The sequence below is a fragment of the Stylophora pistillata genome, chromosome 8, assembly GCF_964205215.1.
Source record: "Stylophora pistillata chromosome 8, jaStyPist1.2, whole genome shotgun sequence".
Lineage (NCBI taxonomy): Eukaryota > Metazoa > Cnidaria > Anthozoa > Scleractinia > Pocilloporidae > Stylophora > Stylophora pistillata.
This window is the reverse complement of record NC_142526.1, coordinates 16825150-16839333: the sequence shown is the minus strand read 5'-3', so window position 1 is coordinate 16839333 and position 14184 is coordinate 16825150. Positions and strand designations below refer to the sequence as shown.

Here is a 14184-nt window from a genome sequence, read left to right as displayed (position 1 = left end):
AACCGCTTAATAAATTAACCGTTTAACGGAGTAGCCGCCTGGGCAAAACATCAAATAGAGCGCGTATACATTTTACTTGCTGAAGGTTGCTTTCAAGAAGAGTACAAATAGGGACAAAAGATGAATATAATAATAATAATAGTAGTTTATTCACAATTAATCACACACAGAAAGCAAACAAAACTAACAAACAATACATTAACAAGAAAAAATATATCAACGATTGTCAAAGGAGGTAGAAGAGGTTATCCCTTTCTAGTCCACCTCCTTAACATATGTAGCAATATTAAAAAATCCTAATTACTTATCTATAAATTCAAAAGCTATGTATATGCAATTGGGTATACTTATAAAATAAAAGTTTAAAATGGTAATTAGTCTAAATCGTGTTTTAAGAAAATTCATCAACTAGATTATTTCTAAAATTTCTTTAAGTCTTTTGCTTCAGCGGTCTCTTGTCTTAAATTGTTCCATAAATTAACAATGCGAAGAAAGAAAGAATGTTTATAGCAATTTAACTTAGCAGATTTCGTCTTAAGCTTGAAGCGATGGTTGGATCTCAGCGGTCTGCATTTATCCGCAAAGCTAAGGAATTCGTATGGATTTAGACAATTCGGTTCATTTATTGTCTTGTAGCATTCAGTGAGTGATGATAAAGTTCTCCTTTTTGCTAATGATGGCCATTTAAGTCGTTTCAATCGATCTTCATACGACATATCATTTGCAGTTATACCAAGCGCAAATCTGGAAGCTCGTCTTTGGACTTTTTCTAGAGTAGCAATGTCTTTCTTTAGATGCGGCGACCGTACTGGGAACTGTGTTCCAGGATTGGCCTTTCAAGACTTTTGTACAATTTAAAGAACAAGTCCGGGTTTATGAGCGTCCTTTCTTTAGATGCGGCGACCGTACTGGGAACTGTGTTCCAGGATTGGCCTTTCAAGACTTTTGTACAATTTAAAGAACAAGTCCGGGTTTTTTGGTCCAACAATCCGTCTAACAAAGCCAAGAACACTGTTAGCTTTACGTATGATGCACGATCCTTCGCAGTAGATAGCGCTATTTATGCAATAGCGAAAATCAGACCTGAAAATTAAAAACAGGCCTGTACGGGATTCGAACCACTGACCTCTGCGATACTAGTGCAGCGCTCTACCAATTTAGCTAACAAGCCAACTGGGAGCAGGCCGTTAAGTTGATTCGTAATAAACCCGTGATGATAAATCAGATAAAATGAATATATGAAGTTCATATATATTTTGAACAGCGGTATTAAATACGTATGATGCACGATCCTTCGCAGTGGATACAAACATTGCTAATATGAATTGTACCAACTGAGCCTGTGGCCGTTGTACAGCCTAAAATAGCACTTTTTTTAAGTAGACTTTTGAAATTTGCTCTAAAGTTTGTGTAATAAACACGACTTTTCGCTTTGACAGTGCTGCTGTAATTCGTCGCTTGATTTAGAGCACAGAAGCCAAATTCAACTTTTGAATAAAAAACCACTTTGTCAAAGAGAGTCAATCATAGATCAGTAGTTTTACTTAAATACGGCCAAAGTATTCATTTGCGAAAGCGTAGTCAAAGAAAGAGAACACTTCTTCCTTGGTCATTGATACATTCTCACCTATGGGCAAAGTCAGCCTACTAATGCAAGTGTTGCTCATAGGAAGGCAAGATGGCATGTTCATATCAAAACAAATAGTGGGCTTCATTTGGAAACCCAGAACAGGCTCGTTCTCGCATCCAGTGACGAACTTCAAAATGCTATGGAGAGATATATTGCCGTCTACCCTTCTTCCAGCTAAAAAGAGAGAAACAAAAATTAGCAGTGCAATTATAACGCTCAAAATCCCAATTCTTTTTTACGCACTCTGTGGAAAATTTCAATTGGCATAAAGCAAAGTTACAGCTGTCTAGCTGGTGGTGATGTTTCTTAGACCAGAGAAAAGAGAACGACAGTTACCTGACACCTCTTTCAAGTAATTCAGGAAGAGTCCGTATGTTTGTTCTTCCCGCTGCCTTCGATTAGTTGCTTCGTCGGAAAAAAAAAGGTCCAGCAGTTTTACCAGTTTGGGGTACGTCATAGGTAGCACTGCTGTCTTTCGGAAGAGGAATAAAAGACTCGGTTTCCTATGAAGGAGCTAAAGGATTAAGAAGAAAACAAGCTTTATTTTCCCGGAAAGTATGGAATCTGTAAAATTATAAGATACAAAGGTAATACAAATCTTTTGTGTGGGCAAGAGAGGATCAAAGGGAAGAGCCAATTCTCCTCCAACAATTTTTAGACCAGCTCCTTAAATCAGAGATCCCAAGGGGATTAGACAACAGCCCATCATCTGTGAAAGAAATTAAGGTGGGTTTTTTCGTAGGAAGCGCTTGAAGAGAAACTTTCAGTATTTAGCGAGAGTCGGTATTGCAAGGTTCCACTCTAGTCAAACTGATTAAATTTTGTTCTCTCGCTTAGTAAAGGGTGAAGACTAGACCATCGGTTTTAGCCGGTCACTGTGAAAGCTTACCTCAACAAGTCCGAATCTCTCGAGTCCTAACCGAAATTGGGTTTCTGCTTCCCCCAGATTGGTCAAATCATTTTTTGTGAAGATACGCTGAAGCTGGTTATCAGCAAGGAAATTAGGCAGTGGACCACCTTGCAACAAACTGAAACCTGCAATAAAAAGGTAAATTTCACTTTTTCTTTGCTAAGTGAAAATGACATTGGTGAGTCTCCGTAGGCATTGCATGTTTACCAAAAACGAGGGCAGCTCCATAATACTGTTTCCTGTCCAATGCTTCTTTTTTCTCAAAAATAATGTAGCCTCCTCCTTTTTCCTTTTTTTTTTTTTTTTTTTAATTTCTTTTATTGGCATTCTACTGAGTTACAAAAGTAATAAACGAGAAGTTACACGTACAAAAAATTGCCAAAAGGGAGTAACGAACGGGACGTGAGTACCCATGCAAGGAAACTCCCTACAGAATAAAAAATAAATAAATATTACAAAGTTTTAAGTCAGTGCGAATGAGTTCTATGGCAGGAACAGTCTATAAACACTGACCAGGTACACGGTTGGTCAATATCGAAAACATTTGCTAATAAATTAAAATAGTGATTAGTGACAAAGTTCTTAAAGGATGAAAGAGTACCTAAGGAAGACGGAGGAGCTACTTTACACATAATATTCCACAGTTTTGTAATTCTATTAAAATATGAGGCCTTAAATAAAGATGTTTTACAGGACTGAGTTTTCAGCAGTAATTCCGGATTAAAACAGTTTCTTGTGCGGTTGTGGGGAACAAAATTAACAAAGTTGTTAACGTCAATAGGCGATATTCCGTACAGACAGTTATAAAAAAATATTAAGTCTTTGATCTCTCGGTCATAACAAAGAGGCAACATATTCAACTTAATTAAGCGTTCTTTGTAAGAGGATTCGTGCAGTCTTTCCTTTAATATCCATCTGGTTGCTCTGCGCTGCACGCGTTCTATTTTAAGCTTTAAGTATATGTGATGCGGTGACCAGACAACGGTGGCATAAGACAGTTGAGATTTCACAATGGATAAGTAGAGTGATCGACGGACATTTGCGTCGGGTTTGATCCTTGAAGAGCTTGTCACGTATTTCGCGCATCACCATGCCCAAAAATTCCTGCCTTGGACCACCATAATCTTGAGCGCCCTCGCCGGTGAAGATCACTTCTAAAGGAACACTACAATCAATCGCTGGCGGATCTTCCCTCAATATCTCTTCCATTGCGTCATCGAAGAGGCGGTAACGAGAGACAAATATCTCAGTGGTCTTTCCCTCACACTTCCTAGTCGTTTTGAAGATCAAGTATGCGCCCTCGTTGTAGCCTTCGCCTGAACTCCCCTAAGACGGTAACAGGCTCGTCACAGGTAGCCCTGAAATAAAATGAAATGATCAAAGATGCGTAACGCCCGTAAAATTTGAATAATACCCAAAAGTATGCCGGTAACACCTGCACTAAAGCGGCCTACTAACGAGCAGTTGGCCCGATTGTATTAGCTTCCTACACGAATAGTTGAGTGCCAAAGTAAGGGTGGTAATATCAACTAACGGATCTCTGCACATAAAAGGTTGTGCTCAGCACATGATATCATTGGACAGACGCCTAGTTTCCCCCTTCCTTCCCTTAAAACGACATCACAACAAAAGTTCATATACACGAACAACGACTACACTGTAGAGTACGGAAAAGACAATCAAGCAGAATGTACTAAGCATAATTCTATCAATTTGCACTTACATAGCTTTTAATGTTTCCTCTATTGCATTGCTCAGATGCTCCTCGTACGGGACAGGTTCCCTAGATAGATAGCAGAAATTAGTATTTGAGGGGGCTTTTAGTGGGATGGTAGAAGTTTCATGACATTACAATCGACTGTAAATTAGAGTATGATGGCAACAGCAGGGTAGAATGGATATACACACGGTTGCGTTTCATTCCTTTAGACGCACTTGAGAAACTCTTCAGCGGCCCCTAAATAATCAACCTCCACGGGTCATTTTAACATGTTTAAGAAACTCACTCTTCCTTGGCGGCTGCCTCGCCATGACTAGTTGAAGCCTCTTCAGTAGCACGAGGAGGCTGTTCTGGCAGTTCCGGTGAATTCTGCTCAATGCCACCAGGAGGCTGATCTGGCAGTTCTGCTGGGTTATCTCGTTCTTCCCCCCTGAGATATTGATTATATTGATTTATAAAGACCGCCTTACAATGCTCCAAATTAAATATCAATATAAAGTATGAAGTCACTGATATTGTAGGGGAAATGAAAACCAAACAATTTTTACAAAAGGAATTTCCAACTACATGGAATACCAAAAAAAAAAATTTTTAGTACTTTCTAAAAGCGCGGAAACGATAACCACTTAGCAAGTGGGGTGACCACTTCTACTTACCTCCTCTCGCCAAATGCTGGCGGGAGATCATCGCCGGATGTTTCTCCAGGCCTTGTTTCACCCTAAAAACAAATTATTCCAAAACAAAATTCTAGTCTCAGCAGAAGACTCGACATTTTACCCAGGAGTAGCCGCAAAAACGTCACCAGCAAAAACTAGCCAAAACACAAACCCGGCACGTTTCCATATGGACTCGCATTCCACGCAGTGGGATAGACTCCCTACAAAGCAGGCACTCCTCCGCATGTTCATCGTCATCCTCTATGTCCCCCGGCCCCAAAGTGATATCTACTTATATGGGCCGAATATAAACTCGGCCCATGCCCAAACACCTCAGGTCGTCGGTATTGCAAGACCCATACTTAACCACTTGTAACTTGGTACGCGAGTTGTCTGCGCACAACAGCATTTCGAATCCGCCACAATTTTGTAATGGACGAAAGGCCCTGGAAATACAAACACAAGAAATAGGTTTATTAACGCATGGAGCTGAAAGACTACGAAAAAAAGGAAATTGAGATCGTAACTGGCAGGGGTTTGAGAGTTATGTAACTCACTTGTACAAAACTTGCTTCACCTCTTCCTTCGATGCATTCGTGGGGATCTGCACCTTTTTCTCTCCAAGCCCATTTTCTTTTAATAAAAGTTTCTCGCGGTTTGTTGGAAGGGTGAGCTGGTCACGCCCAGCAATACAAACAAAAGTTCTGGTAATGGTTTTTTCTGTTAAAAATTATAGCGTTGTTTGAAGAAGTTGTAATTGCATTAAGTTGTAAACTCTTAAATGATATCCTATCGAAAAAGTCATCCTAATGGCGTTGAGCAGTAATTTCTCCCTCAGAGAGAAGGTCAATACTGCATGCAAATTAACTTATGTATGATTTAATGGTATTTATAATGTTTCGGGTTTATTAGAAGGACTAGTGACAGACAAGAGCGCACCGAATTAAAAATGCACAAAGTCAGTCCCACTAAATGACAAAAAGGAGTGAGGAAAATTTATCAATGCTCCTTCATTTCTAAGACTTCTTAAAACCTTTTCAAAGTGTTAAATATAGGATGGTGTCGCTTAGTTCTTTTTCCGGCTTAAAGAAAAGTTCAAGTTAACAAGCTCAGAATACCTGGCTTGTAGGCGCAGGGGCCAGTGTTCCGGTCAAAAGGGTCTTGCAAAAGGCCCTTTGTATGTAGAAAAAATCTGTGATCATGAGTTACCTTTATTTTCTGGGATTCTCTGTGCTCTGTGGGAGGAACTGCTTACACGGTTATGCCGCCTGTTCGCGTAAGGATGGACTCTCTGTAAGTGGCAAAAATGTTATTAGAGGAAATGCCTATGCTAATGCCTTCCTTGCAGGACTCAAAAAAAGCAGAATACATTTCTGAATTTTATGAGAAGTTAATGGTACGGAATACGTTTATCAAGTACAAATGAAATGAATCGGCACGGGTAAAGTTACCGCGAATGAAAGAGCAAATTCGCTCTCAAAGGGCGAAGGACATTTTTGTATACGGTAATAAAAAAGGAAAACACGCATAGCATGGGAAAATTGATTGATATGCCAGTCAGGAAGGTTCCTCTGAGAAGAGAAAACTTGAAAGCCTTTAAGATCCATTAAGTGTTCACAGCTTGCCAAAACAAGCTACCTGTCGGCTAAAAGTTTTCATTTTTGTTTAAAGTAATGTAAATAAGGTCTACATTTTAAAGAGCATAACAACTCGACACCAGAGATCTAGCCCGTGCAGAGACATTTTTATTGGCGTACATCGCTCACTGCACGACCCTCTCGAGTGTGGTACACGACCCGCTCAAGTGTGGTTTAGAGTGTTAGCGAGTGTGATAGAAGCGTGGATGTAGGGCATTGCGGCGCATCGAACCTCTAATAGGAAAAATAAGAAGCCTTAAATTACCAGTTGTCGATTGAACAACCTGCGGTGCTCGTCGACAACTGGGCTAGATGGGCCCGCCACTGGAATGTTCGTCGATGGTGTGCTTTGTGTATTCCCATCGCTTATCATCTGGGCTGCTCGTTGAAGCAACTCAGCAACAGTGGTGTTGACATTCGAATTGTTCTGAAATTCGAGATAATTTTAAATAAGGAAATCAGCAAATTTTGTCTAAAATATTCAAGCTTAATTTTAGAACTTAGCTTAACGTTCCATTAAGGGTAGGGCTGAAATGAACACAATTTTTAGGGGTCTTGGCCGATAGGCTATTAGTGCAGCGGTGTTGGACACAGCTATGTGGACAGGTGTAACCTCCCCCCCCCCTCGAGTGGGGGTAGAAGGGTGCAGCAAAGGGTTTCAAACCCTGACGTTTTCATACATAACCGGAAAGTTTCAGAACCTGTCCAAGAAAGAGAGGCCAGAAAACAATACCCTGTCTGGCAGCACGTCCCTTTATACACCATATAAGCCCCTCCCCCCGGCACTCTTCCAGGCGAAATTTTACACGCAAACACTAATTTCATCACCTAACAGTAACTTAATTAAACGCTTTTTAAAACCCTACGCAGATACAACTTTTAGGTTACAGCATAATAAGTAAACAATTCTATCAACTGGGTAGCAAGCGGCTCACGTAGGCTACCGCAAAGTTTGTATCTGAGACAATTTAAGCTCTCACTCGCTTTTTAGATCGTTTTAAGAATGTACATTTAAAATGGTTTTGTGAGGGCGATAAAGGGGTTTTTTGTTTTCTTTTATTAGAATAGATTGAAGTGAGACATTTTACCTAACGTTTACAAAAAAGAAAAATTTTAACATCTCAAAAAGCGTCCGACTTATTTAGGAAAACTTATTTTCAAATAAAAGTTACGAAATCAGGAGGGTGTCATAATCTCATAAAAGGGTGATCCCCCAGGTGTTATTCGCGGCAATTTCATGCTATTCGCACTGATATTTTGTTTTCATGGCGTACTTCAAAAAATTCACACGTGAAAGTTCTCTGCTGGTGGAAAGTCTTCTCAGACATGGATAAAAAACAGAAATCAAAATTAGAGAGGAGTCTCCAGGCAAAGGAATTGAAAACAGGCCCAAAAAGGAGGGAAATGGCACCATTTTGTCAGGAGAAACACCAGTCCTGGTACTCCTCTCCACGCTGGCATTCAAACTACGAACAAAGAAGCTGCCATTAAATCTACATTTGTCATACATAAGGTTAAACTCAAAGTTACCTTTCAATAAGCAAGTACCAGGCAATAAGCAATCGCCGCAAATCACGAATAAAACTACCGGAGGGAACTCATTTAAGCGATAAGGGTATTACTTAAGCTTTTTTCGATAAACGTGGTCACCCTGTTTCTGTCGTTCAAGCGGGTTACCACCGCGCCCAACTTATTGATCGACATTCAGCACTACAAATGTCGCATAAGGAAGATTCCGATCGCATTCCATTCACTCTCACGTTTCACCCTCACAACCACTGAGTTAAATCCATCATTCTTAAAAACTTTAAATTACTTCAAAACGATCCAGAGAGAAGCTCTATCTTTTCGCAGCCTCCGCTCATTTCATTCAAACGCGACAAAAACATAGGCAATTTTTTGGTCAGAAGTTCTTTTCAGACTAATGACCAACCAGGCACTTTTAAATGCGCTCGTGCACGATGCAAAACGTGTCCTTTCATTCACAACACTGATAAAATATCGGGACCTAAACGATCCATTAAGATCACCGATCACTTCACGCGCACCTCCGCCAATGTAATCTATTGCATAACTTGCACTTATTGCAAAAAGATATACATCGGCGAAACAGGCAGAAGACTAGGTGACCGATTCCGAGAACACCTTCGAGACGTGGAAAGGAATGACAAGGACACATCGAAACCAGTCGCTAGGCAGTTTAATTTACCTAATCATTCTAAGCAACATATGGCAATCTGCGGTCTTTCCTTACACTTAGGTGGCACGGAAAGCCGTAAAAATCTTGAGCAAAAGCTCATCTTTCAAACCGGCAGTCTAAATCCCACAGGGATCAACGAACGCTTTTCATTCCACTAATTTATTCTTGTTTTTGTCGTTGCCATGTTCCCACCAATAACGTAGCTCCATTTTCTGCCTTTCAAAGCACACACAACCCACAATTCCTCTATTCGCTCCGACGAAGGGCCAACGCTCGGAACGTCAGCTTTTGTAATCGTTACGGTAGCCAATTCACCATTTCAACTTTGTTGATATATCCAAATTATTTCGTTACCCCCACCGACGCAGCCCCAAACAGTTCATCTCGAAACTATCAGTCTTTATTACTTAAGCTGTTTGTCGATTGGCTCTTTTGTTTTTCAGCAGTTTCTCCAACTTAATCTTTTTGCCGCGGGTTTTTTCTTCGCCAATTTTGTCTGTTACTCAACGTTAAACAGAGCGAGATAAACTACGTGACTGCTATGCGATATTTTCCCGGGAAACTCTTGATGCATTGTCATTGACGCCATGAGGTCCCGTCTTCCCATTGGTTCGCGGTTTAAAGAGGCGAGATAATCTCTTGGTGTACGTGTGGCGCTCGTTGTTTACAAACCTTCGGAAGCTAAAATCTCGCATTTTATTTTGAGAGGAATACATCCAATTTGAGCAACTTTATGGAGTATGTCGGTTTGACTGATTTCCGTGAAATTTCGCCAAAACATTCCAGGGATAATGAGGAACGAAAGAGTTTCAGGAAATTTTGAATTTTGAAATATTTTACACGTTGCGTACATCTACACAACGCGTTTCGCATATTTTACGCTACTCTGACTTCAGATGCGAATATTTAGAAAACCAATAAGAATATTGGAAAAGCCTGATACACTTTAGTTGATTGATGCCTTGTGAATAAGACTGTGGAGCCATTTTCCTCGGGCAGAGGGATCCGATACCCGGTAAATTAAATAGAAGGAACCTCGGTCGTTTGGCGCCTTACCGGCCCCTGATACTCTCTAAACAAAAAACGCCTGAATTGTATTTTTATCGTAAACTGCATTTATTAAGCTTTCTTGTGATGTATAGTTTGTTAGGGTTTTCTCGAAACTAGTGAATGGTAAAACGACCGTTCCCCTTCCCTTTAATTTACCACCCTCTTTTATGTCTGAGCGTTTTCTTACGGATTTTATGGCAGACGTGTCTCATCAAGAAAGGCATGTATGTGCTTAAAGCCAACTCGATAAAAAGGTTGCTTTGGCAAAAACTCCATGTTTGATTGACAAATGTAAAAACAGATCAAGGCTCTCAGTTTTCTTACCATGGCGTCCAGGGCACACACAAAATCCAACTTCTAAAGAGCTTCTGCAATGCTCAGAGAGCCTGATCGAGAAAATAAAAATAGAATTTACTTCTACTATCACTGCACCCAGGAAAAAATAAATAAAAAAGGAAAATAATGTACACCTCTTTAAAATAATAAATGTAAGCAGTCTTCCCTTAGCTTAATACTCTAATCGTAAGGAAAACCAATTAAAGCATTCCGTTATCACTCCGATTGAAAAATGTCAAAACAAATCAAGGCTATCAGTTTTCTAAGCATGGCGTCCATGATGGTCCACACAAAGTCCAACTTGTCACGTACTCTTATATAGTGCGCCTTCGTGTTTAAGCATGTTATTTACATTCTTGTATTTGGACCATAAATCAGCATTGTCACGCGCTTTGGCCTTCTTTTAAAAACGTTTCTTTTTACGAGCAAGTTTATTTATGTCATTTGAGATCCACGGGGCGCAGCGATTTTTCTTCTTGCTTTTCTTGGGAACACACCGGTCGACTGCAGCGTTAAAAAGATCAACCCATGCATTCCATCATAGTCAATAGTGTTCGAAGCAAATACACATTCCCATGGCATATGTTTGAACAATTCATTCAAGCCTGACCTGAAGTTTAATTATGTCGGCCCTCTCAAAATTATAAAACTTTTTTATAGAAGATTTTCTTTAGTAAAAATTAACGTTTGCTTTGAATGTAACGATGTTATGATCAGATATTGGTTCTCCAACCTCTACATCTGAAACCATGTCGCTGTGATTAGTTAGGATAAGATCCAGTATATTGTCACCTCCTGTAGGCTGTAGGACCATTTGGTTTAAAAAATTATCAGATAATATATCAGAGAAAAGCTCATAATTAAATGAGTATTTCAAGAATAAATTGTTTTTCCAATCGATATCTTTAAAATTGAAGTCACCTACCAGTATGATGTTTGATAGGTGCGACAAAGATTCTAGATTTCTCCGAAGTATTTCTAGGCATTTCGAATCACTGGATGGTGGTCTAAAAAACACTCCAAACACAAATGACTTGTCCCTTGAATAATGAATATCGATCATCAAAAGTTCAGCATTGTTACCTTCCAATATATCACGTTCATCGCAAATCATGTTCTCATTGATAGCGACTAACACACCGCCTCCTTTGCGAACTCGATCTTGTCTGAACACCCGATACTTCTGTGGAAATAATTCGGACGATCTGATGGAATCGTCCAACTGAGTCTCAGTGACCGCTATAATATCAAAGTTTCTTGAATAAACATCAGCTTCGAGGAATGCAGACTTGCATATTCACTAAACTTCTAGCATTAAATAAAGCAACTTTAAGTTGTTGGTTTGGGCCTGGATTTGGTTCTATGTCTCCTCCAAGCATCAGTAAACTTGATCGGAAAAGCTTGATTTGATGCCGTAATCGAAGCGACGCCTTCTTGTAAGTTTGGAGTAGAGTTGAATATCGAAGTCTAGAGCGCACCAAATACTAGTCGTGGTCGAATCTTGATCGAATGACCGAGAGTGTAAAAACACTGTTGCCAGCATTTTTTGGAGGAAAATCAGTTAAAAGAGTCCACAGAATATAAATTAAAAGATACTTTGGGAAGAGAGCTCTGAACCGTGCTATTGCTCAAGCTTCACCAACCTGATAAGTTGCACCAACCTGAAAACGTTCCCTTCCTCTAAAGCCACTTGGATAAACCATGACGGTTTATGTAGAACAATGTCAATAAGTTGATTTTCAAAGCTATCAATGACAAAACGTAATTATGTTATCCTTATGCTTATGAACACAATATATTTATAGCAATCATGTTTCATTTCACTGTTTTTTTCCACAGGCTGCATAGCTAACCATCCTCGCGAGTTGGTTCCAGTCGTACGAGAGACAACTTAAAGAAGAGTTCAGAGGCTGCCTACAGGATGATCAAAACACTTACCAACTCTAAATCCTCTTAAGAATTTCTTCACTCCAGATGCACATGTACATTGTCCTGTTATCTGAGTTCTTGTAGACAATTAGTATAGACTCTTTGGAACTTTTCAAAACCGAAGCGATGGCCTCTGAAATGCAGCTGTGTTCAAAGACTAAAAATGACTGAAAAAAATTCAAACCTGTAATAATAACAATACATATAACACGGCTGTTCATTTGTGATAATCATTGAAAACGTATATGTGCACGATCCTCGAAGTAAAGCATCATTTAAGCAATAGTGAAAATCAGACCTGAAAAAAATTCAGGCCTGTACGGGATTCGAACCACATAAACCCGTAAGATGATAAATCAAACACAACGAATATATGAAATACCTATATCTAAACTGAGGTTATGAAACGTATATGTCCACGATCCTCGCAGTAAAGCACTATTATGTCGAATTGATTTAATGGCCTGCTCCCAGTTGGCTTGTTAGTTCAATTGATAGAGCGCTGCATTAGTATCGCAGCGGTCAGTGGTTCGAATCCCGTACAGGCCTGAATTTTTTCAGCTCTGATTTGCACTATTGCTTAAACAGTGCTTTACTACGAGGATCGCGCACATATGCGCTTCATAACCGCAGTTCAGATATATGTATTTCATATATTCGTTGAGTTTGAATCATTGACAAGATTTTTCTTTGCTTCACTCCTAAAAAAGATTACTCTTGAAATGTTTGTTGCTGCCCAGCTAAAGAAGTAACTCTAATTTAGATTATGGTATATTTGCCAATTCTTACTTCAGGCTCAACTCGTGAACTTTTTTATTTAATTCGGAGCTGTTGAGTGTAAACCAATGAAAGCCATGCTCGTGATAACCTGTTAAAAAGCGAAACACATCGAAATTATTCGAAGTGATTTAAGTCATTCGGCCGGTTTGCTTTCGTTACAACAAATCGTTTGTAATGTAAAGACGGTTTAGTTTTGTTCAATTCACTTTTAGGTGGGTTATCATGAGGATGGTTTTCGTTGAATGGAAACCATGCTATGATTGCTTACCAGTCGTTTCGTACCCATGGATCTTTCGTACCAAGACGATTCGTACCCAGGCTCAGACATTTCGTACCCACTTTCGATCAGTTCGTACCCAACCCTCTGGTCGATTCGTTCCCAACAAATTATGACACAAAGTTTTTAAAATAAACATAGACATTTATTTCGTTTATCCTAGTAGTCGCAAAAAAACTTATTTCTAATCACAGAAACTTTGAAAAGTTATCTTTTAGTTAATACTCTTGAAAAATCGTGACCTGGTTGACCCATCCTAATATATTTTGCCTACAACTACGCAGCGCCTACGACTAAACGTACCTATTCTACTCATTAAAAAAGCTAGTTTCTAAATCATAGTAACGTTGAAAAGATATCTTACTCTTGAAAAATTGTGACCTAGTTCCCCCAGCTGACCTATCCTAATAAATTTTGTCCATTATCACGGAGCGCCTTACGCAGGCCACTGACACTTTTATTGTTAAGTAAAGTTCAACAATATAACAAATGAGATCACACTTATGCCTTGCGCGTGCGAGCGTGCATATTAATTTGTTGGGTACGAACTGATCGAAAGTGGGTACGAAACGTCCGAGCCTGGGTACGAAAGATCCATGGGTACGAAACGACAGGATACCCCTATGATTACCTACCAAGAAAAGTGACAGAAATTGGAAATGAACGTAATATCCGTATTCGTTACATCTCCACAATAAGAAGAAATATGTGTATGAAGTAGATGTTCACGGTGCACATGCTAGAGTTCACCAAGCAGAGTGGAATGGTTGATCAGTGGGGAAGTATAACAAGGTAATTATGATTTTTGATAATGTAAATTGGCCAGCTTCAAAGCTGACGTTTCGGGCGTTAGCCCTTCGTCAGAACCCTTCACTCTGATGAAGGGCTAACGCTCGAATCGTCAGCTTTGAAACGTCAGCTTTGATAATCTTTACGGTGGTCAATTTGCGTTATCAACTAAGTTGACAAAACCATAAATTACCCTCGAAATTTGGCCAAGTCGCGCGATTGCAATCTGGCTCGGTGCTCGCCTATGCAAGGGTCTGCTTGGAATCGTCC

At 39.7% G+C, this 14184-nt stretch overlaps 1 protein-coding gene and 1 long non-coding RNA gene across 2 annotated transcripts; both read right to left on the bottom strand.

Annotated features, from left to right (window-relative positions):
- Positions 1-125: 125 nt before the first annotated feature.
- Positions 126-5191, bottom strand: LOC111328230 (uncharacterized). The gene is made up of 9 exons (XM_022932626.2): positions 5089-5191; positions 4917-4978; positions 4547-4690; positions 4264-4323; positions 3584-3898; positions 2748-2819; positions 2520-2665; positions 1967-2144; positions 126-1804 (listed from the first exon to the last, which is right to left on the bottom strand). Exons 5-9 carry the CDS (start codon positions 3747-3749, stop codon positions 1545-1547), a joined length of 822 nt encoding a protein of 273 aa, XP_022788361.2. The 5' UTR covers positions 3750-3898; positions 4264-4323; positions 4547-4690; positions 4917-4978; positions 5089-5191; the 3' UTR covers positions 126-1544.
- A 393-nt stretch (positions 5192-5584) lies between these two features.
- On the bottom strand, positions 5585-9075 carry LOC111328232 (uncharacterized). Its single transcript, XR_015990812.1, has 3 exons — positions 6819-9075; positions 6126-6184; positions 5585-5636 (listed from the first exon to the last, which is right to left on the bottom strand). It is a non-coding gene; the product is annotated as an uncharacterized LOC111328232 (long non-coding RNA).
- Positions 9076-14184: the final 5109 nt, after the last annotated feature.